Source organism: Chionomys nivalis, chromosome 11 (genome assembly GCF_950005125.1).
Source record: "Chionomys nivalis chromosome 11, mChiNiv1.1, whole genome shotgun sequence".
Classification (NCBI taxonomy): Eukaryota; Metazoa; Chordata; class Mammalia; order Rodentia; family Cricetidae; genus Chionomys; species Chionomys nivalis.
This window is the reverse complement of record NC_080096.1, coordinates 38,697,787-38,722,905: the sequence shown is the minus strand read 5'-3', so window position 1 is coordinate 38,722,905 and position 25,119 is coordinate 38,697,787. Positions and strand designations below refer to the sequence as shown.

At 41.4% G+C, this 25,119-nt stretch overlaps 1 protein-coding gene across 2 annotated transcripts in view; it reads left to right on the top strand.

Moving 5' to 3' along the window:
* The window catches only part of Nrdc (nardilysin convertase), a 70,716-nt gene that overhangs the window by 39,027 nt on the left and 6,570 nt on the right, over nt 1-25,119 (top strand). For both annotated transcript variants that reach the window (XM_057783504.1, XM_057783503.1), the window contains 13 exons: nt 357-426; nt 888-965; nt 2,440-2,560; nt 2,641-2,699; nt 2,956-3,010; nt 11,917-12,021; nt 13,800-13,923; nt 16,540-16,626; nt 18,064-18,183; nt 19,435-19,486; nt 21,670-21,820; nt 23,797-23,924; nt 24,785-24,947. In XM_057783504.1, coding sequence (XP_057639487.1) covers nt 357-426; nt 888-965; nt 2,440-2,560; nt 2,641-2,699; nt 2,956-3,010; nt 11,917-12,021; nt 13,800-13,923; nt 16,540-16,626; nt 18,064-18,183; nt 19,435-19,486; nt 21,670-21,820; nt 23,797-23,924; nt 24,785-24,947 — 1,313 coding nt within the window. The remainder of the gene's footprint in view (nt 1-356; nt 427-887; nt 966-2,439; nt 2,561-2,640; nt 2,700-2,955; nt 3,011-11,916; nt 12,022-13,799; nt 13,924-16,539; nt 16,627-18,063; nt 18,184-19,434; nt 19,487-21,669; nt 21,821-23,796; nt 23,925-24,784; nt 24,948-25,119) is intronic.

Here is a 25,119-nt window from a genome sequence, read left to right as displayed (position 1 = left end):
AATCATGAGAAACAGACTCAGGAAGTCTTAAATGCAAGTGAGTTTTATCAAGATCCTACAAGCAGTGCCACTAGGGGGGGCTGGGCGAGTTTCCACGGACCTCCTGCCCTTAGTCCTGCACCTGTCTCGCCAGAAGGGAGTCAGTGCTTGTGGCATTTTGGTTCTCATTGTTCTTTTTCATTCTTGCTAAAACAATTATTCAAATTAGAAAACTGGCAACTTGAAGTAATAACTACATTTTATTTAACCATCCTGTGATTGCTGGAGGGTGAAATATATTGAACAAACAGTATGTTCTTATGACAGAAAATGTTATAGACAAATGCTTATACACTTCTTCTGGCATTTTTGTTTAGTTGTTCCAATCAGAAAAATTCATGCTCTGACCATCACATGGGCACTGCCTCCTCAACAGCAACATTACAGGTAAGAGGTCAAGGGAGGTTCGCTTCGTTAAATATAGAGCTGGGGTCATAATGTAGAGAAGACTGGGGTGCTTTAAGTTTGGGTTTTCTATATTTAAAACTCGGGTGTCTTATAAACTAGAATGTAACTACTAGATTATTCAAGTCTTAGGTATTTCGTGTTTTCTCTGGCCTCCACATGCATGCATGTGCATATGTACCTGAGCACACACATGCAAGTGTACACGTCGGACCATGAGCACACACACGTGCATACACATGCAAAAAAACAAAAGTACCACCCTTTCTCCTGCAAAAAGTGGCTTCATATGAAGTGCCTTACCATTTTCTGTCTTTATATTGTGACTGTTAACTGATTGAGAATTTCATGTTTACTGAATTTTTATAAGAATAATCTTAGATTCTCAAACCTGGTATATTTAAACCTTCTTTTGACTTCTGACCATTAATTTTTTTTTTAAGGGTGAAGCCACTTCATTATATTTCCTGGCTGGTTGGACATGAAGGCAAAGGCAGCATTCTTTCTTACCTTAGAAAAAAGCAAGTATTCAATTGTTAATTATTTCTGTAACAATCTCTGAATAATAAATAGTAGGTTTTACCGTGCATTCCTTTGCTTTAGCTGCCATGAGGTCTAGAATTAAAACACTAATTATAGTCATGTAATTACCTAGGTCGTTTTAATAACTATATTTTTAAGGTTTCTTAAAAGCTGTCTTTTTAGCTTGTGTTAGAAATAATTACAAGTTAAAAATACGTATGGGATTAACAGTTAATTCCATAATTATATAAGAAGGTTAGATAAGTAAGTCAGTTATTTAAATGCTGTGGCTCTCTAGGGTTCCCAACCCAAAAGGTGGAAAAATCATACTGAACATGTAGAGTTAAAAGTATATGCAGCCAGGCGGTGGTGGCTCATACCATTAATCCCAGCACGTGGGAGGCAGAGGCCGGTGGATCTCTGTGAGTTTGAGGCCATCCTGGTCTACAGAGTGAGTTCCAGGAAAAGCAAAGACCATCCAGAGACACCCTATCTCGAAAAATCAACTTTCCCCCACCCCCAAATGCAGCTACTTTAGTAGAGTGTGTTCTAATGCATTTCTGCAACTGTTTTATTTCTAGCCGAACAACAGAAACAGAACTTTAGAATCTGGAGCAGCACCTTTAATTTCTTCTTTGTCTTTTTTTTCCTGTGTACTAATTTGCAAGAAATACTATTTAAGATATCATTGTGTTCCAGAACATTCGCAGAACTTGAGAGGGCAGTTATTACTAAGAACTTTAATGACATGAGTATATATGTGAGCCTTTTAGGATGTGAGCAACGTGCTTTTTGACATGTGGCCATTCTTCTTACTGATCTCTGTTAGACTTGGAAACTCTTTATTTTGATGTACACCCTCTGATTTAAGTTTTTTTGTGTTATTTTAGCCAGAAAACAATCTGCTCTCTGTGCTGCTTTATTGGATAACCAGATAGAATAGCTTAAAGGCCCGAAGAGCTCATTTGACATTCTGAGTTGGGTTGTATTTTATTTTAATACTTTTAGAAGAAGATGATAACTGAAATGTTTTCTAGTAACTGTATGAAATAGTTAATTTGTGTTTTTATTTTTTTCATTAAGAATCACATTGACATCATAAAACTACTTGTACCATATCTATTATTAGTCTTCCCGTTAAACAGGGGAAGATGACTACCGTTTTTTTCTGGTGACTCCTAAATGTATTGTCATTCTTTGAACTCCTAAAACTGGAACTTGTAAACTTACTGTTGTCGGGTGTGGTGTCACAACCCTGTAATCTCAGCTCTGGGGAAGCAGAGGCAGGAGGATTACTGCAAGTCCAAGACCAGTCAGAGCTATGTTGTCAGACTTGGTCTCAAACAAACAAAACTCCTTTAACACTTAAAGTATATGTTTACACCAAAAACTCAGGTTCCAAAAACTTACAAAGAAAGCTTGTTGACATTGTTAATTTATAAACACTTATTAGATTAATTTTCCCAACTGTAGGTGCTGGGCTCTTGCATTGTTTGGTGGAAATGGTGAGACAGGTTTTGAGCAAAATTCTACTTACTCTGTGTTCAGCATTTCCATTACACTAACCGACGAGGGGTATGAGCATTTCTACGAGGTAAGTAATTAGATGGAGTTAATTTTCTTTTCTCTAGATATGATTTTATGCAAAAGACTAATGAAATGTTCTGCTTCCAGGTTGCTCATACTGTCTTTCAGTATTTAAAAATGCTGCAGAAGCTAGGCCCGGAGAAAAGGTAATAAAATTTCTTAGAATGAAACCGAGTTGATCCAAGTACAATTTTGTTTTAAGACATGCTTTAGTCCTACAAGATGGTGTTCTGGCATTTCTTGCTGTTTGCTTTATTGGCTCTGTATCCTGGTCCCTCCATCTGAGTGCAGACTATAATCTTTACTATTATTTAACTAGCTCTTTTTATTTTTATGCCTCTTGTGGGTGATTTCAATGAGAAATTTTAATATATTTTGTAATTGTCATGTTCTCTTTCACAGAGTTTTTGAAGAGATTCAGAAAATTGAGGATAATGAATTTCATTACCAAGAACAGGTATTGGAAGGCAGATTATTTTTGCATGTTTTCTGTGAACAAGTTGAAACTGTGTGACCATTGTCCCACTCTATGGAATTTTAACTGGAATTTTAATTGTGCCTCTCAAGATAACCTTTCGTTTTAGCATTTAAGTTACAGGGCAAGCCTAGGCCCGTGACACAGATCATGATGTGTGACCCTCTTTCTATCTAATCTATTTTGTCTATCCCCTTGATAAACATTCAATGGACAGCTTGCCATGGGATTCAGTAGTTTAGGAATTCAAATATTGTAAAGATATTTTACAAGGTAATCAATAACAATTACCATGTGTAATATTAAGAACACTTGAGCTTTGGGAGTCTAAGGAAAAGGAGTTTTTCCTTGAATGAAGGCCTTCATGGACATGGTAAATTTGAATTGAAGTTGCCAAAGCCATAAGGTTTGTTTATGTTCCAGGGAATTGAAAGCACACTGATAAGAGCTTTGTGGGGCCCAGGCAGTGGCTCCGTGAGTACACTACTTGCTATTTTTGCATGAGGAGCTGAGTTTGGATCTCTGGTACCCATGTAAATAAGAGTGGAGGCCTGGCAAGGTGGCACATGCCTTTCATTCCAGCACATGTGAGGCAGAGGCAGGTGGATCTCTGAGTTTCAGACCATCCTGTGTAACGACGTAAATGAATGCAGACAGATTATAAAAATATATACAGCTTTAATGGGGAAATAGACTTACAGGACCACAGGTTCCTGCGGAGAACTGGAAAGCAGAGAAAAAAGGGCTGCTGGGATCACGCCCGGCAGATTTATCAGTAAACATTAGCCCGAGGCGAACACGCCCCCAATGGGTGGGGCTTATCCCTACATTCCTGGTCTCTGTAGGAAGTTCTGTCTCAAGAGGAAGACATTCAGCCTTGGCCTTTGGCATACACATGGTTGAGTTCATCCATGTTCACATGATGCATACATACAAATGATCTTTAGGGCATTATGAAAAAGTTCATGATCCTGTATGTGTGTAGTATGAGGACATACAGATGAAAGTACTGCAGAGTATTGAAGGTAAAATGTTTAGAGAAGGGGTATGTGTGCTCATATGTCTACATGCCCTTTGGAAGTTTGTTGAAGCCCGTGAGTTGCTCCTCAGAATAACGCATGTGTCAGCTCCTAGGCTGTAGAGAAGCTGCTGACACTGCACAGGAATGGCTGGCACACCCTTACCCAGAAACCACTGGTGATGGTCTTCATTTGTTTTCCTCTCTATGTGTATCTTTTGTTTGTTGCTTTTGGTTTTTCGAGACAGGTTTCCCTTTGTAGCCTTTTAGATCTTACTCTGTAGACCAGACTGGCCTTGAAGTCACAGCGATCTGTCTGCTCTGCCTCCCAAGTGATGGAATTAAAGGCATGTGCTACCACCAGCCAGCTCTGTGTATATTTTTTATTGGCCCATTTACAGTTGTCATCTGTATTTCATTCTCAGTGTCTTTATCACACAGGCATTCTCTTACATACCATTTCAGTCAAGTATATTGCCACAATTGGTAAAGTTAACACTGAAACAATGCTGCTAATGTATAGCCCATAGAATAGTGTCTTTAAGTATGTAAAAGTACAGTTCACAAAAGAATATAGAAATAAAATGCTCAGAATAGTAACGTGTGTCTTTCTTGTGTAGGAAGATTCAGTGGAATGTCTAGTGATTGTCAGAGTTGTGCAGCAGTGACAATACATGCCATTTTAAATACCTTTAACAACCATGTTGTGGTTTCTGTGGCTGGTAGTCATAGACATTGCTCATATTACCATGTATACTGCTGATAGTGATACTTTTATTAATTTATCTTTACATGGTACTGGGGATAGAACTTGTATGTTAGAGAGGTATTCTACCCACTAAGCCTCTGATTGTTATACTAAAAAAATTAGAGATTAATGAAAATATGTAATTTCTTCCCAACCAAATTTACGGTCTCTCTGATTTTCTTCACTGACATAAGGGCTCTATATTCGAGAGCTCTGATTTATAGCCAGTCAGACCTCCTGAAAAACTTAGTTGTTTTTTTTTTTTGTTTGTTTTTTTTTTTGTTTTTTGTTTTTTTGTTTTTATGGTTACCAAAGTCTGTTCTCTCAATGTATACTATAGATGGAAGTTTCTGTCTCTCCTGGTCTCACAGCCATTTAGTCCCAAATAAACATACAGAGTCTTCTATTAATTATAAACTGTTTGGCCTATTGCTCAGGCTCATTACTAACTAGCTCTTACAACTTAAAGTAACTCATAATTCTTATTTATGTTTAGCCATGTGGCTTGGTACCTTTTCTCAGTAAGGCATTCTCATCTTGCTCCCTCTGTATCTGATTGGTGACGGACTCTCTGCCTTTCCTCTTCCCAGAATTCTCCTAGGCTGTTTGTCCTGCTTATATTTCCTGCCTGACTACTGGTCAATCAGCGATTTATTAAACCAATATGAGTGACAAATCTCTACAGTATACAAGAGCCTTATCCCATAGGATTTCTCCTGTTTTTCTTTTCAAAACAAGAACCCTGAATCTAATCTCCTTTGTTAATCTGTTTTTCCTGACCATTATTTATAACTGTAACTAACACTCTATACAAAGACAAACATCCATAATCAATTTTTTTAGGAATATTGGCATAGTTTTCTAGGCTACTTCCTATTGACTGGGGATGCTGGTAATTTTTAGGGCTATGGCTAAATCCTGACTGGAATATTCTATGAGACTTGAAGCTGTTCTGGATGCACAACTCAGAGGAAACTGCAACAGAGGCTCTCTGAGATATTAGATCACCTGGACCATCCTCTCTTACCAGATATTTTTCAGGGGCTCTTCCTCAATTAAACCTGATTTTTTTTCTTAACTCAGAATGAATCTACAGCCTCTCATTTCCTGTGGAAATAAAAGCAGAACCTTTTCCCCAAAATAACATATCTTTTGACTTAAATCTTGAAGTCAAGATATTTTTAAAATATGTAGGTTGGTTTAATCCAATAACATTTATAATCAAATGTCTTTTGCAGCTGTTGCTCCTTCCTCAGCAAACAATTCAAAGACAATTAAAGGAGCCACACCTTTGCTTGCTTCTAGCAAAGAGAGCCCACCCAAGAAAATACTGATACCAAGAATCTGTGCTTGACTCTCTTTTGTGAATAGAACCCCTCCCCAAGCTCTCTGAGGTTTTATGTGGATGTAGTTGTTGAACGTTGGGTGCCATTTCTAGAAGGAACTTTATGTCCTGACTGGTCCTGCAGCTGTTCAGTCCCAAATAAACATACAGATACTTCTATTAATTATAAACTGTTTGGCCTATTGCTCAGGCTCATTACTAACTAGCTCTCACAACTTAACCCATAATTCTTATCTTTGTTTAGACACGTGGCTTGGTACCTTGTCTCAGTAAGGGTTTCTTGTCTTGCTTCCTCTGCGTCTGGCTGGTGACTGACTCTCTGCCTTTCCTCTTCTCAGAATTCTTTTTTTTTCTTATTTTTTTTTGAAAAAAAATTTTCCGCCTCCTCCCCGCCTCCCATTTCCTTCCCCCTCCTCCTGCCCCTCTCCCCCTCCCCCCACTCCTCTTCTCCTCCCTCTCCAGTCCGAAGAGCAGTCAGGGTTCCCTGCCCTGTGGGAAGTCCAAGGTCCTCCCACCTCCATCCAGGTCTAGGAAGGTGAGCATCCAAACTGGCTAGGCTCCCACAAAGCCAGAACATGAAGTAGGACCAAAACCCCGTGCCATTGTCCTTGGCCTCTCATCAGCTCTCATTGTCCGCCATGTTCAGAGAGTCCGGTTTTATCCCATGCTTTTTCAGTCACAGTCCAGCTGGCCTTGGTGAGCTCCCAATAGATCAGCCCCATTGTCTCAGTGGGTGGGTGCACCCCTCGTGGTCCTGACTTCCTTGCTCATGTTCTCCCTCCTTCTGCTCCTCAATGGGACCTTGGGAGCTCAGTCTGGTGCTCCAGTGTGGGTTTCTGTCTCTATCTCCATCCATCGCTAGATGAAGGTTCTATGGTGATATGCAAGATATTCATCAGTATGGCTATAGGATAGGGTCATTTGAGGTTTCCTATCCTCAGCTGCCCAAGGAACTAACTGGGGACATTGCCCTGGGCACCTAGTAGCCACAACCTAGATGTCCTTCAATGGAAGAATGGATGAAGAAAGTGTGGAATATATACACATTAGAGTACTACTCTGCGGTAAAAAACAATGACTTCTCGAATTTTGCATGCAAATGGATGGAAATAGAAAACACTAACCTGAGTGAGGTAACCCAGAACCAAAAAGAAGATCATGGGATGTACTCACTCATAATTGGTTTCTAGCCATGGATAGGGACCACTGAGTCTATAATTTGTGATCCTAAAGAAGCTAAATAAGAGGGTGAACCCAAGGAAAAACATATAGTTATCCTCCTGGCTATGGGAAGTAGACAAGATTGCCGGGAAAAAAATTGGAATCTTGGGGGTGGGGTGGGATGGGGGTAAGGGAAGATGGGGAGAGAAAAGTGAGAAGGAGAGGATGGGGGGATCTTGGGGATACGGGATGATTGGGGATAAAGGAAGGTTGGATAGGGGAGCAGGGAAGCACATTTCTTAGTTAAGGGAGCCACCTAAGGGTTGACAAGAGGCTCTTCTCAGAATTCTAGACTGGTCACCCCACTTATGCTTCCTGCCTGGCTACTGGTCAATCAGTGTTTTGTTAAACCAATAGAGTGACAAATCTTTACAGTGTACAAGAGCCTTATCCCACAGCAGGGAACCATAAATAGTGAAGATGTAAGTTCATGAGGAAGGTTGCAGAAACTCTAGTTAATGTTGACTCCTCCGTATATGTTTTCTATCCTTGAAGCCACCCAAAACTGAAATCAAAGTCTTACTCTATGAAACAGAATGGCTGCAGTGTCTCAACTGAGCTCTTAGAGAACCCTGTAGGCACTCTTCCCTGTGCATAGATTGATTGTCAGAGTTGGTACCCACACATCCTGTCCAGCCACCTTACTGGGAGTGTGTTTTTCCATCAGCTGTGGTGGCACACACAGGAGTCAGAATCACAAGTGGAGGTATCAGAGTGAGCATCTGTGTACTACAGCTGTAGGTGATACCCAGATTTCTATATTCTACATGGTTAAGAATATCAAGCTGGGCGGTGGTGGTGCATGCCTTTAATCCCAGCTTGGGAGGCAGGCAGATCTCTGTGAGTTTGAGGACAGCCTGGTCTACAAGAGCTAGTTCCAGGACAGGCTCCAAAGTTTCAGAGAAACCCTGTCTTGAAAAACCAAAAAAAGAAAAAACAAACAAACAAAAAAACTTTTTCCCCTTGTCCCTCTAGTTAGTCGTTAGCAGGGTACCCCAAGATAAACAATGACATCTTCCTATGTAGCTCCTCGTCCCTTTCTCCTGCATCTTTGTATACCTTGACTTTAAGATGTGAGCTCGAGAATCTTAGGTAAAAACCCAAGCAAATGTGCAACGAGAACAAATCAGAAAAGCCAGTTTTGCTACACGAATTGCTGAATCCCTTAAAGTATGCCGAGTTACTTCTCTTTTGGAGTTTGTACATTTCTATTTTAAATAAAACTGTTTCCTCTTCAAACTTTTCATCTGACTTTCATCAATGAAAGCAGATAGGAATGCCTTTTTCAAAGTAATATTTTTAAAGAAAAAAATTTAAGTTTTGTTCAATATGCTTCATAAGTCAAATGTTTGAAATAGAGCTATATAAATTTTTAATTATTTGTTGTGTGTATGCTATACTACACATTAGGAGGCCAGAGGACCGTTTGTAGGAATTGGACAGTTTCTGTCAAGTGGGGATTGTACTCAGGTCATTAGACTTGGCGGCATGTTCTTTTACCTGCTCAGCTGTCTTATTGTCTCCGAGAACTGTATTGTTAAAAATTATTTTTGTAGACAGGAAAATAGGACCACTAATGTAGCAGTTTATTGAAGTGCGTTTATGAAATGGAAAGTTTATAGAAGACAAAACAGTTAAAGGATGTAGATTAGCATGTGTTAGAGAAGCTATGGATGAGTCTGAGCCCTCAGGCATTGCTAGGAGTGGTAGATGTCACAGCTGCTTTGAACAAGTTGTCAGTTTCCTTAAAAACTAAACAGTTGACATTTGACCTAGCCAGCTAGCTACGACTCTTAGGGCTATACCCAAGATAACTGAAACATACCCACAAACTTACGTACAAAGGCTCAAATCAGCTTCATTTATTATAGCTCCAAAGTAAAAATAACTTCATAAAACATTGAATAGATATATAGTATAATAAATGAATAAATAGTATTCTTGTTATGTAATATTATTCAGCCATAAAGGAGTGGTTTTATATTACTTTGAAATGTCATACTTAATGGAAGGAACCAGACACTAATGGGTAAAGTCGACACCATTTACCTAGAACAGTACAGTGAAGTCAGCGCGAGAGAACACAGATGTAGCGAGTCTCGAGTACTGTGAGCTTGGGGCGTGTAATGATGGAACAGCTTTGTAAATATAAAAACTATTGGATCATAGACTTTAAAAGGGTAGATTTTGTGGTTTATGGATTACAGCTTCCAATGTTAAATCTAAAATTATAACTAAGAATATGCATGTGCATATTTTCCTTTGTGCTGTTAGAGGTTGAACACCTTGTCTTGCCGCACCGGGCGAGTGCTCTGCCACTGTGATACACCTGGCTTATCTGTTTGTTTTACCAGTACCTAGTCTATTGCTTTTGCATCACAGCTCAGCTTTTAGGTAGAGGCAGTTTGTCAGTGCAAATGCTTTTTAATTGCTCAGATTTCTACATGGTGGTCAGAGCAGTTGCACTACAAGGAAGACGCTGGGGGGCTGGAGAGATGGCTCAGAGGTTAAGAGCATTGCCTGCTCTTCCAAAGGTCCTGAGTTCAATTCCCAGCAACCACATGGTGGCTCACAACCATCTGTAATGGGGTCTGGTGCCCTCTTCTGGCCTGCATGTATTATACACAGACAGAATATTGTATACATAATAAATAATTTTTTTTTCTTTTTTAAAAAAGGAAGATGCTGGTAAAAATAACTTACTAAGAATCTAACACAGGGCTGGAGAGATGGCTCAGAGGTTAAGAGTAATGGCTGCTCTTCTAGAGGCCTTGAGTTCAGTTCTCAGCAACCATATGGTGTCTCACCACCTTGTATAATAAAATCTGCTGTCCTCTTCTGGTGTACAGGCATACATGCAGGCAGAACACTGTATACATAATAAACAAACAAATAAATATTAAAAGAAATAAAAAGGTAAAACAGAGCCAGGCCTGAGGACATGAACCTTGTATTCCCAACTACTCTGGAGGCTGCGGCAGGAGGGTTCTAGTTCAAGGCCTGCCTGGGCTACTGAGTGAGTCAGAGGCTATCCTGGGCAACTTAGTGCACCTCTGTCTCAAAGTAAAGCAAAAACAGAGTTTGCGTAAGTTTTAGTTACTTTTTTTATTGCTGTGATAAAACACTAGGATGAAGACAACTTATAAAACTGAACATTTAATTGGCTTGTGGTTCCAGAGGGTTAGAGTCCATGATGCCATATGAATGGCAGCAGGACCCTCGGAGAGCTCATACATCTCGAACTTCAGGCAGGAGGTGGAGACTGCACCCGGAACGGCAGGAGGCTTTAAGGCTTACGGCCCACCCTCAGTGACATGCCTCCCCTTCCAATAGGCCACACCTCCTAATCCTCAAATAGTTCCAACTGGGGACCAAGTATTCAAACACGAGCTTATGGGGGGCATTCTCATTCAAACAACCACATTGTGTTTGGGTGTGCAGTAAATACTTGAAGTGATTGCTCTTTATTCCTGGAACGTTATTCCTACTTTACAAACCAGAGAACTGGTCATTTTTTCACTTTTAAATTGAGATAACATATTGACTAATATATAACTTCTTCGTGGGGACTTTACACAATATAATAATAAATGTCCATTTTTTTTTTTTTCGAGACAGGGTTTCTCCGTAGCTTTTGGTTCCTGTCCTGGAACTAGCTCTTGTAGACCAGGCTGGCCTCGAACTCACGGAGATCCGCCTGCCTCTGCCTCCCGAGTGCTGGGATTAAAGGCGTGCGCCACCATCACCCGGCTATAAATGTACATTTTTGAGCACAGTGTGATTTTACTATATTTATAAAATGTTTAATGCTCAGATCAGAGTAATTGGCATATTTGTTACTAAAACATTTATATATATTTAGGGAGTGTTTAAATTCTTTTTTTTTTTTTTTTTTTTGGCTATTTCAAAATATTTGTTGTTACCCATAGCTATCCCTCTGCTCTGCAGAACAGTGTCACTGCCCCTGTCCTGTGGGGCCTGTGCCTGGCGGCTGCCTCTCCGCCCTGCCTCCTTCTGTTGATACTCACTCTTACTTTTTTGCTTGTCCTGCTCTTACCTAGTGACACATTGCAGTTTGACTCAGCCTTACAAGGTTTCTCTGTGTAGCTTTGGAGCTTTTCCTAGGACTCACTCTGTAGACCAGGCTGGCCTCTAACTCACAGAGATCCGCCTGTCTCTGCCTCCCGAGTGCTGGAATTAATTAAAAGTGTGCGCCATCATTACGCGGCGAGTTTGATTCATCTTACGAGTAGTTTTTCACTAGTGGTACTTCAGTGTTGAGTCTGGTCTTTACTGACATAGCAGTCATGTGCCCATGGTGTGACTGGAGCGGAGGAGGTTAGGTTGGTCTTGGGCTCAGGGTGGAGCTTTGCAGGTGCAGCTTACCGGCACAGCAGCATGGGCTTGCTCTCCTGGAGTCCTGAGCATCCTCTTCCAGTGACACAGTGTCCTGTGAGAGTCACTCAGCTGCTGCTGTCTCACATGCGTGTGCTGTGAGGACTAAGGACAGCAGTGCGGCTCTCGTCTGAATTGCTAGTGATTGTGCCTCCTTACAGACAGATCCGGTGGAGTACGTGGAGAACATGTGTGAGAACATGCAGCTGTACCCACTGCAGGACTTCCTCACCGGAGACCAGCTTCTGTTCCAGTACAAGCCAGACGTAAGGAGTAGTCCTGTTTAGAACTTGCTTTAGGAAGGAGGAACGTGCAAAACTATAGAGTGTAAGAACTGAGAGAATGGAGAGAATGTGCTGAGTTTAGTCAGAATCTTTGTTCAAACAGAAGACTAATGAGTGGTTTCTCACGACTGGTACACAAGACCGTCTTTTCTGGTTTTTTGGAAACAGTCTCATGTATCCTAGGCTGGCCTCACACTTGTTTTGTAATGAATGTGACCTTGATTACAGGTGTTCTGAATGCAGGCGTGCAACACCAAGCCAAGTTCATGTGGGAGCGGCTGTCAGACCCAGGGCCTCTTGCATGCTAGGCAAGCACTCATATGATGAGCTACGTCCCCAACCCCATTTGTTCATCTTTTTATATGAAGGATGAAAATCAAAAATTATTATACAACATTTGTAAATTTTCGAGTGCTGAGACACTTAAAATAGTTAAGGCAGTTTCTAAGATTTATGTAGTTTGGTTCTGTGCATTCTTTTTTTAAAAAAAATTCCCTAACCTACTTGTTTTTTTTTTGTTGTTTTTTTTTTTTTTTTTTGGTTTTTCGAGACAGGGTTTCTCTGTGGCTTTGGAGCCTGTCCTGGAACTAGCTCTTGTAGACCAGGCTGGTCTCGAACTCACAAAGATTCACCTGCCTCTGCCTCCCGAGTGCTGGGATTAAAGGCGTGCGCCACCACCGCCCGGCCCTAACCTACTTGTAATTGGAAACTCAGGACAATTAATTTAGCTAGGTGTGGTGGCACATGCCTTTAATCCCAACACTCGGGAGGCAGAGGCAGATGGATTTCTGTGAGTTAGAGGCCAGCCTGGTTTACAGACTAAGTTCCAGGACAGCCACCAAAGCTATACAGAGAAACCCTGTCCCAAAGTAAAAGCAAAGGAAAAGGAAAAAAAAAAAAAGAAAGAAAGAAAAAAAAGAAAGAAAGAAATTACGTACAGACCGGGTCTGATAGCACAAGCCTATAATTATAACTGTTTGGGAGGCTGGGCTAGAGGATCTCAAGCTCAAGTCTGCCTGAGCTGCAGGTTAAGATCCTGATTCAAAATAAAAGATTGAAAAATGCTTTGGGATGTATCTCAGTGGAGGAGAGTTTGCCTAGCATGCTTGCACAAGGTTCTAGGTTTAATCTCCAGGGCTACAAGGGATTAAAGACTTACATATAATACTGTTTGCAAGTGAGCAACAGTTGGTTAGCCATGACTCTACTCCTGGGGAACAAGTCAGCTTCTTTCTATAGGGTAGCTTTTGTCAACCTGGGGTAGTTTGCCCTCAGTAAGTGTTTGATAGTGTCTGGAGATACTTTGTTTGGGACAGTTAGAGATGGGGATGGGGTACTCCTAGAACCTACCTGAGACTGTATGAACTATCTTAAAATGCAGAAGGTAGGACCCAGCAATAAAGAGTTTTCTGGCCCAAGATAATAGATATGTTAAACATTGCTTCCTGCCACCTAGAGATAGCACAGTAAATGACAGACCTGCTTCTTTGTTGCTAGTCCCATCAGAGCATGAGGGTCCAGATAGCAGCGTGTGAAGCACCAGAAGGACACAACACTTGATGTTTGTCAATTTTTTCTCAATAGAAGTAAAAATAAAGCTTTTGAAATAGTAATAAGCTTAAAGAGGTTTATGAATTAGAAACAGTTCACTGACATTAAGACACTAGGGTAACAATTGCTTTTTTAGCAGGAGTGTATTCACTTAAATTGTTACTGTTTTTTTTCCCTTCCCTTCTCTCATGTCACTGTCCCTTTGTTAGGTCATTGCTGAAGCCCTTAATAAGCTAGTTCCTCAGAAGGCAAACCTCGTTCTTCTGTCTGGTGCTAATGAGGGAAAGTGTGACCTCAAAGAGAAGTGGTTTGGGACTCAGTATAGCATAGAAGGTAAGAGACTGTGATGGTCCTCCTTTCGTTACATATGTCTAACTCAGTTGGGATTTTCTAAAAAAGATTTTTTTTTTGTGCAATCATATATACATGTAGATACCTGAGGAAATGAGAAAGTGTCAGAATTGGAGTTATTGGCAGCTGTGACCTGCTCTGTGGGTGCAGAGCAGCAGGTACTCTTAACTGCTGAGCCATCTTTCCAGCCCCATTAGCTGGGAATATTAACTTGATGGTTTTTATAGAAACAAAAAAATGTATATGTGTGAACCTGGAAACAACCTAAATGCCCCTCGACCGAAGAATGGGTAAGGAAAGTGTGGTACATTTACACAGTGGAGTACTACACAGCAGAAAAAATGACAGCTTGAATTTTGCAGACAAATGGATGGAGCTAGAAAACATTATTTTGAGTGAGGTAACCCAGACACAGAATGACAATTATCACATGTACTCACCCATAGGTGGTTTTTAAACATAAAGCAAAGAAAACCAGCCTACAAACCACAATCCCAGAGAATTTAGACAACAGTGTGGACACTAAGAGAGGCTTACATAGATCTAATCTACATGGGAAGTAGAAAGTAGAAAAAGACAAGATCTCCTGAGTAAATTGGGAACATGGGGACCTTGGGGGAGGATTGAAGCGGGGAGGGGAGCAGAGAAAAATGTAGAGCTCAATAAATATCAATAAAAAATGTATATGTGTGCAATGCATATATAATTTAATTTTTATTATTTTTTTAGACAGGGTCTCACTTTGTAGCCTTGACTAACCTTAGACTCATTGTATAGACCAGGATTACTGGCTTTTTCTCTTTTCTTTTCTTTTCTTTTCTTTTCTTTTCTTTCCTTCTCTTTTCTTTTTAAAACAGGGTCTCTCTACATAGGCATGGCTATTATGTAAAACCAGGATGGCCTCAAACTCACAGAGATCTGTTGGCCCCTGCCTCGGAGTGCTGCAATTATAGGTGTGCTACCCTTCCAGGCTCAGGATGGCTGTCTTAAGGTTTCTCATGTCTGCACTATTCTTAGCATTATCTTCTAACTTCCCATAATAGCTCATTAAGCCCAAAGATCCTGAAGTCCTTTCACTGCCTTCTGACAGACGTGGTCTGTTCTGCCACAGCAGTCCCTACTCCTGGCACCACAGTTAGGGCTTCTGTTGCTGTGATAAAACATCACGACCAAAAGCAGTTCAGGAAGGAAGGGCTTGTTTCTTCTTAGAACTCTCAGGTCTCCATCACCACAAAGTCAGGGCAGGAATTTGAGTGGGAACCTGAGAACAGAACTGAAACAGATCAGAGGAGGGCTGCTTATTGGCTTGCTCAGCCTGCTTTCTTAGAGCACCCAGGGCCACCTGCCAGACAGGGGTGATAGCACCCATAATGAGCTGGGCCTTCCCATATCAACCACCAATCAAGAAAATATCCTGCAGACCTTCCCGTAGGCAAATATGGATGGAGGCATTTTCTCAATTATGATTCCCTCTTCCTAGACATGTCTAGGTTCATGTCAAGTTGACAAAAACCAACCAGGATACCGGCCTTAAACTGACAGAGGTCTGCCTTCCTCTGCTGCCTGAATGCAGGGATTAAAGGAGTATATCACTATGCCTGGCGGAAGTATAAGTTTTTAAAACTTTATTTGGGAATGAAACTTACTTACCCTTAGTGAGCAGTTCTTTTCTGCTTTACTTATATTTTTGAATTAGTGAAAATAGCCTGCTTAATCGATCATTTGGTAGGTAGATTTTTATTTTTTATTCATTGTTATTTATTGATAGTACTTATTGTTTTGGAGGGAAAGTCTTGTTATGTAGTTCTGACTAGCCTGGAACGCAGAACCCTCCCGCCTGCAGCTCCAAGTGCATAGCAGCCCTTGCTTTCATCTTGTTTTGGAGCAATAGTTCTCAGCCTGTGGGTCTTGACCCTATTAGGGGCCTCTTTAGACCATCTGTAAACATAGATATTTACGTTATAATTCACAACAGTAGCAAAGTTAATTATGAAATCAACGAAAATAATTTTATTGTTGAGGGGTCACCACAACATTGAGGAACTCTATTAAAAGGGTTGCAGCATTAGGAAGGTTGAGAAACGCTGTTTTAGAGAAACGTTTCTCTGAACATTTCTAGGCGTCACTGCCTAGCTCCTGCTGTACACAAACTATTCTTTAAGAGAGAGAGAGAGAGAGAGGAAAAAGAACATTTGTCAGACTTCCATGTGTGTCACCTGGGGATCCAGAATAGATTCTGACTGCGTGTGGTACATACATTTATAATCCAGTACCCAGGAACTCAAGCAGGAGGAGCTCCAGTTAGAGCATAGTACAGGCTGTGGAATGAGAATGTCTCCAGAAATGAAGAGGAAGGGAGGTACAGGAAGAAAGATTGACTCTGAACCAGAGATTCTGGGTGAGACCTGAGTTCTGCATTCTGAATGCTGTTGTAGATGATGGCAGTGCTGCTGGGTCCTGCTTTGACTAGTGAGTGTCTAGGTTCTGTAGCTATGCCTGAGGAGAAATCTAGTGGTAAGGCCAGTTGATGGCTGCCTTGTTAAGAGAATTCTGGGCGTTGCGTTATTTGTTGGATCCATTTGTTTTTTCTCTCTACAGATATTGAACACTCTTGGGCTGAATTGTGGAAGAGTAATTTTGACTTAAATCCAGATCTTCATCTTCCAGCTGAAAACAAGTACATAGGTCAGTAAAATAGTCATCATCGTGTGTGTTGATCCACATGGTAATAAGACACAGCTGTGGTGTGTATCAGTGAACCCATATTTTAGGATATCAGCAGTATTCTGGGATGGGAATTGCTATTTTCTTTGTTTTTTTTGTTTTTGTTTTGATTTGTTTTTCCCTCCACTTCCCAGTTTAGAAATGCAAAGTGACTTATCCAAGTCACAGAGGAACATGGCTCCTAATATTCACAGCTGCTCCTTTCCCAGGAAGAGACCGTTAGAAGGCTGTGAGATCAGGTCCAGCTTAGCAAGAGAAAGAGCTTGCCGCTGCGTCTGACCTGAGTTCCATCCCTGGAGCCCATATGGTGGAAGGAGAGAACTAGCTCCTGCCAGCCGTCCCTGTCCCCCTCCTGCCCTCCCCACTGAACAAATGTATTAAAGACAAGATGAACCAGGAAGTCCACATAATGGGCTTGAGTTTGCTGTGATGATTGCTGAAAACTTATAGTCTATGCGAAAGGAAAATAGGCAAATGTTTAATTGTACATAGAAATGGTGTTATTTCTAAACATTTTGTTCTAAATAGACATGTATCTGCCGACCTATCTATTAGCTTGCATTGGCAAATAGATTTCTAAGTTTCAGTGAGAAAATTAAAAACTGGAGGTTTTACCAGTGTTCGTGACTGTAGTTTACTCAGGACACCTCCCTTCCCAGCAGTCCATTCACCGTCCACATCCACCAGAGATGAGACAGCCCTCACATCTGTGTCCTTGCACCACACTAGTCACAAGTAAGAAGGTCAATGAGCCAGACGGATACACACATACTTTACAGTTTATTCAGTCATGTAAAGAGGAAGTATTGATACATATTACAGTGTGGTGAACCTTTAACATGCTACATCAGGGGCTAGAGAGCCAGCTTAATGGTTAAGAGCTTTTGCTGCTTTTGCAGAGGAACTGGGTTCAGTTTCCAGCCCCCACATGGCATGAGTTACAGATGGTTGTGAGTGACCATGTGGTGCTGCGAACTGAACCCTAATCTTCTGGAAGAACAGCCAGTGCTCTTAACCATCTCTCTGGCCCCATCAGTACTTCTTAATAAATACATTATGTGCATCTTTTGATCTCCATTTTCTTTAACTATCTTATCACTTACCTAATTAACATGTTAATTAAGCAGTTTGTCATTAATTTGAAATGACAAGATAAGCTTTATTTGAGCAGAACTGTTTGGTAATCTTTCCTTATTGAAGAATATGTTCATTCAAAATTGAGTTTTACAAGTGCCCTGACCCAAGGACCACACTCTCCTAGTTAGCAGTCGCTTGAGAAAGGGATGAACTGAATGTGCTGCTGGGATTAGACAGTTTCAGTTTTCATCTAACGTGAGGTCGAGTGGACGCTGTATTCCAGTATTTGAAAAATGGTCACTCTTTCGTTCTTGTTGCTAGCCACGGACTTTACATTGAAGGCTTTTGATTGCCCTGAAACGGAATACCCCACAAAAACTGTGAATACTCCGCAAGGTTGCCTGTGGTATAAGAAGGACAACAAATTCAAAATCCCCAAAGGTGAGCTCTGCCCTCTAAAGGAGGGAAGTCTTTCTCCCGTGTAGCAACCTCTCTGTTCCTGTCTCCTTCCCCACTACTTTTTCTTTGAAGCCCCTTTTTATACCGAGAAATTAATACTGTGCTCCTGCCTACAGGCATGCATATAGACACTCTGCTTTCCAGGAAAGAGAAATTCAGCTCTGGGGCTGGTGAGACAGCTCTGCAGCTAACACCCCATACCAAGCCTCTGTTCTGGGTTTTGATCCCCAGGACCTGCATGGTAGGAGGAGAGAACCACCTTCTAAGAATTGTCCCCCGACCTACACACAGCTTAAAAGAATCAATTCTAGACAGAAATTGTTTTTAAGTATTTATTCTTTCAGAACAATGAAATTAGAACGAGATATTTGACCATCTTAAAGGATTGATTATATTATTTGAAAATCATGTTTAAAACAGATGGAGAGATGTGAGGAAATTTGTGCCTAGATACAATAGAAAGCCTAATCTAAACTTGTCACGGGAACTCTTCCTCAGCTGCTTATCTCTGCCCTTTACTCCTAGCATGTAAAGCTGTGTAGTTTGGGGCTAAACCGATTCTTTAAATTCTGTATCTTTTAGGTGGTGGCCCCGGCTGTGTTGTTCTTGTGTGTGGCAGCTCGGAGTCATAGTGTGAGGCTGCCGTTTGAGGAGTGTCCTGAACCTAGACACGCCCCCCCTTTCACCCTTCCTCCCCATGCCTCCCTTCTCCAAAACTCCACTCAGTATGTCCAGACTGACCTCCAGATGCCAACCCCACTTGGTCCCCAGGCTTGGGAATCTGAGGCTGCACCAATGTTTGCCTTGAGTGACTTGTTAGAAATAGTGATTGCCTTTTAGTCAGCTTCTTTAGAAAATGGCTCTTGTTCTGACTTCTATGAACATTGAGTTACTTGACTAATGTTCCTAACATATATACTTCTATAAATATTTTTGCCTATCTGAAGTTACTGGTAAATATGGTTATTGGTAGACCTTTCCGTATGTTTGATATTCCCATAGGTTAAAGTGTCCCTTCTATGATACTTTATTTGGGATGGTAAAAAAATTCCCTTTAAAAGCTTTGGGAATAAACATAAAGTATGAAGGAATAAAAGAGAATAAACATGTAATGAAGCTTTAAGGATTAGCAGTTTATTTAGATTTTAAAAGCCACATTAGGAGAAAATAGTAGGTGTTAAAATATTTGAGGCCTCTACCATCTGTATTTTATCTGTGGTCTTTTTCTTCCAGCCTATATACGTTTCCATCTGATCTCACCTTTGATACAGAAGTCTGCAGCAAAGTAAGTGCTTGGGTTTTTGTTGTTATTTTTGTCCTCAAAAAAGAAAAAAAGTCTATAAACTGTGCTGGCTAGTTTTATGTCAACTTCCAGAAGCCTGACCTTGCTTTTAGAAGACCTGTGGGAAAGCCTGAGGTACATTTTCTTGATTAACTGTTGATGTCAATGGTGCCGTCTTTGGGTTGATGATCTATAAGAAATCGGGCTGAGCAAGCCATGGGAAGGAAGCCATCAAGGCATAAGCAGCACCTTCCATGGCCTCTACATCAGCTCCTGCCTCTAGGTTCCTTCCCTGCTTGAGTCCCTGCCCTGACTTCCTTTGATGATGGACTGTGATGTGGAAATTTAGCAGAATAAACCCTTTCCTTCCCAGTTGCTTTTGGTCATGGTGGGCATCACAGCAGTGATGACCCTGACTGAAGAGTTGGTCCAGGAGTGGAGTTACCGCTGTGACAGATGGGCCGTATCTGGGGAGGACTCTGGGCTGGAGAACCCTGGAGTGTTGGAAGCTTGCTGAGCTGTGGTGGGAACTGGGGGGATGAGACTGGTGCAGAGGATGAAGCCTGGCTCATGAAGTTTCAAATGGAAGCAAAGACTGTGGGGCCTTTTGTGTGACATTGTGAATTAAGAATCTGTGGTGTGTGGTCAGCTGAAGCTGAAGAATCAGCTGTGACTAAGAAGAAAGAGATCAGCACCATGGCGGCAGACTCTTCTGGGAAGTGTTTCCTTGGGGCCAGCACACTGACTTCTTAAACCATTGGAAAAACAGTTTTATTTCAGTTTTTGTTTTCTGTGCTCTAATCAAGGCTGAATAACTTGTAAGCAAATCACAGAATTACTGGGTTGGGAAAGGTCCTAAAATTAAGCTCTCACTGTAAACTAGGAATGCAGTCATCCAGGAACTGGCTTCCTCTCTACAGAGAAGGCTGACTGCATTTCTGTTGAGCTAGTACCGAAAGACTTGCAGAGTTTTAAGTTTTATTATAAACTGTATGTGTTTGTATGTGTCTAGGGATGGGGTGTGGCGGGGGTGTGGTGGTGGTGGTGGTGGTGCTGCTGCTGCTGGTGGGAATGGGTGCAGGTTCCAGAACAGGTCAGAAGAGGGCACTGGGTCCTTTCGAGCTGGAATCATAAGCAGTTGTGAATTATCTGTTGTGGGTGCTGGGAATTGAACTCAGGTCCTCAGCAAGAGCTTCTAACTGCTGAACCATCTCTCCAACCCCAACCTCCAGACTTTTAATTATACCTTGTTCTTTATAAATTATTCATGAATAATTGATTTGTGAAATTGTTCATAAATATTCATTATACCTGGGTTGGGAAAGGCCCTCACTGTACTTTCCGGACTTTTAATTATACTTTGTTTTTTTACAAATTATTTATATATATAAATTATTATAATGATTTGTCCTTTACAAATTATTATATTTACAACTTCCAGACTTTTAACTATACATATTATTCATAAATAATTCATTTATGAAATTATTCATGTATTTTCATTTATATAGACAGCTGCACTGTGGGAGATCAGAGGGCCCAAAAAGTGAGTTATAGGAAAGGCTCAGAAAATGTTAGTGAATTTCTTTTTTTGTCTTTAGTTTGAGACAAGAGTTTTTCTGTGTAGCCCTGGCTGTCATAGAATTCTTTCTGTAGACCAGCCTTGAACTCACAGAAATCTGCCTGCTCCTGCCTCCCAAGTGCTGGGATTAAAGGTGCATGCTGTCACCACCTGGCTGCATTTCTTTTTCTTTGCCTCTTAATTATAAAATCCAGCCCTAAAATAATAAGCATTATGCTATCTACCCCCACCCCCTCCATGTATTACTGTTCTCCATTTCCTCATATTTTAAATGTGTAAGTCTGAAACCCTAAGCCCGATTGGTAGCCAGGGTTGCTGACTTTGAGGCTGGTTCATTCCCTCACTGCGAGCGTGCGTGTTGTGGTGAAGACTGGGACAACTACTGAAGGTAGTTCAACCCCGGCAGGCCTGCGACCCCAAGGGCTGTGTGTCCTAGAGCAGACCGCCTCACTAAAGGTGAGCGCCTCACTAAAGGTGAGCGCCTCACTAAAGGTGAGCGCCTCACTAAAGGTGAGCGCCTCACTAAAGGTGAGCGCCTCACTAAAGGTGAGGTCTCTGGTCTTTCCTGCAATCGATGATGCTAGTTCCACTTTGTCCTTTCCAGCGTTGTCCTCTTTGACATTTTCGTCAATATTCTTACCCACAACCTTGCTGAGCCAGCTTATGAAGCTGACGTGGCACAGCTGGAGTACAAACTGGTGGCTGGAGAGCACGGTCTCATTATTCGAGTGAAAGGATTCAACCACAAACTACCTGTAAGTAAACAAGTTCTGCTTTCTCTGAGGGAGCTTTGAAATCCTGTATTTATCTGTGTTGTCCCAAAGCACTATAAGCAGAGACCCGATGGGCAGTGCCACAGGTTTGCCTTGCATAAGACAACTGTTCTTTGAACATACACAATAAGATTCCTGCCCTGGCTTCCCTCAATGATGGACTGTGATGTGGAAACCCTTTCTCCTGTCAAGCTGGTTTTGGTCAGCAACAGAGACACAGACTAGAACAGGCCTATCCCTGAATCTGGGCTTAGTGACTGGCAATCTAGGGTTCTTCTGTCTCTGGGTGCCGTGGTGGGGTGGATGCAGGTTCTCATGCTCCATGGCACACACTTTACTGACTGGGCCACCTCCCCGGGCCCACCGAGAGTTTTGTAAATATATATTTTATATATAAATATTTATATATATTGGGCTGGAGAGATGACTCAGAGGTTATGAGCACTGGTCCTGAGTTCAATTCCCAGCAAGCACTTGGTGGCTCATAATGATCTGTAATGCAATCTGGTGCCCTCTTCTGGCTTGCAGTCATACATGATGGCAGAACACTGTATACATAATAAATAAATAAATCTTTAAAAAGAATACACTAGTAAGATATAGTAATGTATATTACGGCAATACATAGGACCACCTGTGCTTTAGGGCTGATCTTATTTTGGTTTGCTCTCTGTTTCTCTGAAGCCCACAGTGGCATTTAGGTTTGGTCTGAGGTAAATTCTCACAAAAGACCAATAGCAAACTTAAGGAAGGACGTTAATATTCTGGGAACTGTTCACATAAGGAAAGTAGCACAGGAAAGAACCTGGTAGAATCCAGCCCTGCACTGACAAAACTCTGAAGTCTAATTCTTCCGTTTATAGTGTTGCTGCTGTCTGCCCACCAAGAGACACTGTGGAGTGACTTACTTTTGTCCACCTTCAAATGTAGCGTTAAGATTCAAACAGATTGAATCCCAGAATGCAGTGGGTGTCATCTGGGAAACATGTTTAGAAAGCTGTTTAAAATACAAACCTTAGAAAATTGGTGCTCTCCAAGTTTTTGAGGTTTGTCTCAACTTAATACTTAAAAGCGATATATATTTATGTATAGAAAAATAAAGACTGATTTTATTTACAGGATATAGGTGTAAACTTCTTAAAAATTTTGAAAATTAAATATAACAACATTGTACAATAAATGATGCACCTTGGCTAAGTTCCTGAATGACAGAGCCGAAGCAGTTTTTAGAAATGATCAGAAACAAGTATTTGAGTTACAAACTGGGAAAAAAACAAAACAATGTCCAGGAAAAGGAAAACATTTAAGTACTATCTAAAGAAAATTGTAAAACTTCACATTTCTGAATAAGAATTTATTTATTTATTTTTGAGGCAGGGCCTCACTATATGTCTCTGGCTGTCCTAGAACTAGCTCTGTAGACCAGGCTGGCCTTGAACTCACAGAGATCCCGTCTCTTCCTCTCAAGAGCTGGGATTAAAGGTGTGCACCACCATGTCTGACTTGGATTAAGACTAATATTAAGGGCCGGGCGATGGTGGCGCACGCCTTTAATCCCAGCACTCGGGAGGCAGAGGCAGGTGGATCTCTGTGAGTTCGAGACCAGCCTGGTCTACAGAGCTAGTTCCAGGACAGGCTCCAAAGCCACAGAGAAACTCTGTCTCGAAAAACCAAAAAAAAAAAAAGACTAATATTAAACAGTTATCACTGCATCCAAAATTTATGTGCAAATAAAATAGCCTTCCAGTTGAAGGCACATTTTCAAGGTAGTTCGGAAGGAAGACAATGGAAGCTGAAGACAAACTACCTCAGCTTCGAGGAACGCAGCAGCCTTGGCCTCTGGGGACTGCGTCCTGAGCACTCCTCTCAGGTCCTGACTCCGTGCTGAGAAAACCCTTTCCTCCCTGGAGCAGAGTGTGCTTTCCGAGCTTTGCTGCTGAAAATGCCTTTTCTTTTAGCTGCTCTTCCAGCTCATCATTGACTACCTGGCTGAGTTCAGTTCCACACCTGCTGTCTTCACCATGATAACTGAGCAGCTGAAGAAGACTTACTTCAACATCCTCATCAAGCCGGAGACTCTGGCCAAGTAAGTGGACACGGGGCATGACTAGAAATGGTCGGCTTCCAGGAGGAGGCGTATGGGCTGCTGAACCTTTTAACCTCCACTGTCGAGAAGAGTGCAGAAGGGATCTCCACAACTTGAGCAAAAGCATAAACCCTCTGTGACAGGGATGCCTTGGCTGATTGTAACCTGCATGGCTATCTTTGTGTGAATCAGAAAAAGGTGCCTCGGGGTGCTCTGCATCATCTGACAAAAGAACTCCTGTGGGAAGGGCAGAAAAGGCTCTGTGACGGGGCACAGCCCTTGGGCCTTTGGCTTTAAGCCCTTTCATGACTTCATGGCTTACGCGTCCATAAATGATCATCCAACAGCCTGACCTTAAACATAGGCCCGCTTTTGTTTTATAAGTGAGAATGAAAAATTGAATCACAGATAGAACTCAAAAAATCCAGTAGCTATCAGGGAGTCAGTTTGGAGATGGGGAGCGAAGTTAGTCAGTCATGAACTTGGGTCACTGCAGTCATAGACATTTTACTATACTTTAGCTAGCATTACAAATTAGTGACATTTCTAGCAAAACAGAAATAATTAAAAATTTGTGTATTAAAAAATTAGTACAATTAGTTAAACTTGACTTACTTAGCAACTTATGTGAAATATTTCACTCTATAGCTGAATCAGGAAGGTGCATTGTATTGGTGAATAAACCCATTTAAAACTTTGTATGCAGTTTAATCTCTGCTTTGGCTATTTTGGCATTCATTTTTCTCCATCATGTTATGGTGGGAATCACCTGTCTTGAAACACTTCTACAGAATCCTGACCTAACCTTTTTCTTAAGATACATTTCTTGCAACATTTGTTTTTAAATGTCCTTTGTGCAGAGATGTGAGACTTTTGATCCTGGAATATTCCCGCTGGTCTATGATTGACAAGTACCGGGCTTTAATGGATGGCCTTTCCCTTGATTCTCTGCTGAACTTTGTCAAGGACTTTAAATCCCAGCTCTTTGTTGAGGGTCTGGTGCAAGGGAATGTCACCAGCACGGTGAGTGAGGTGCTCTTACAGTGGGTGGGACCTGTGAATTTCATTCTTCTCCTGAAAGGTTTTGTTGGGCCAGCATCACCAAATTCTGGTAGGAATTCCTGATCTGATGCCAGGCCAGGTCTTATACAAAAGACTGTTTATGACTTAGTGAAAGGGATTTGTTATTTTTTGC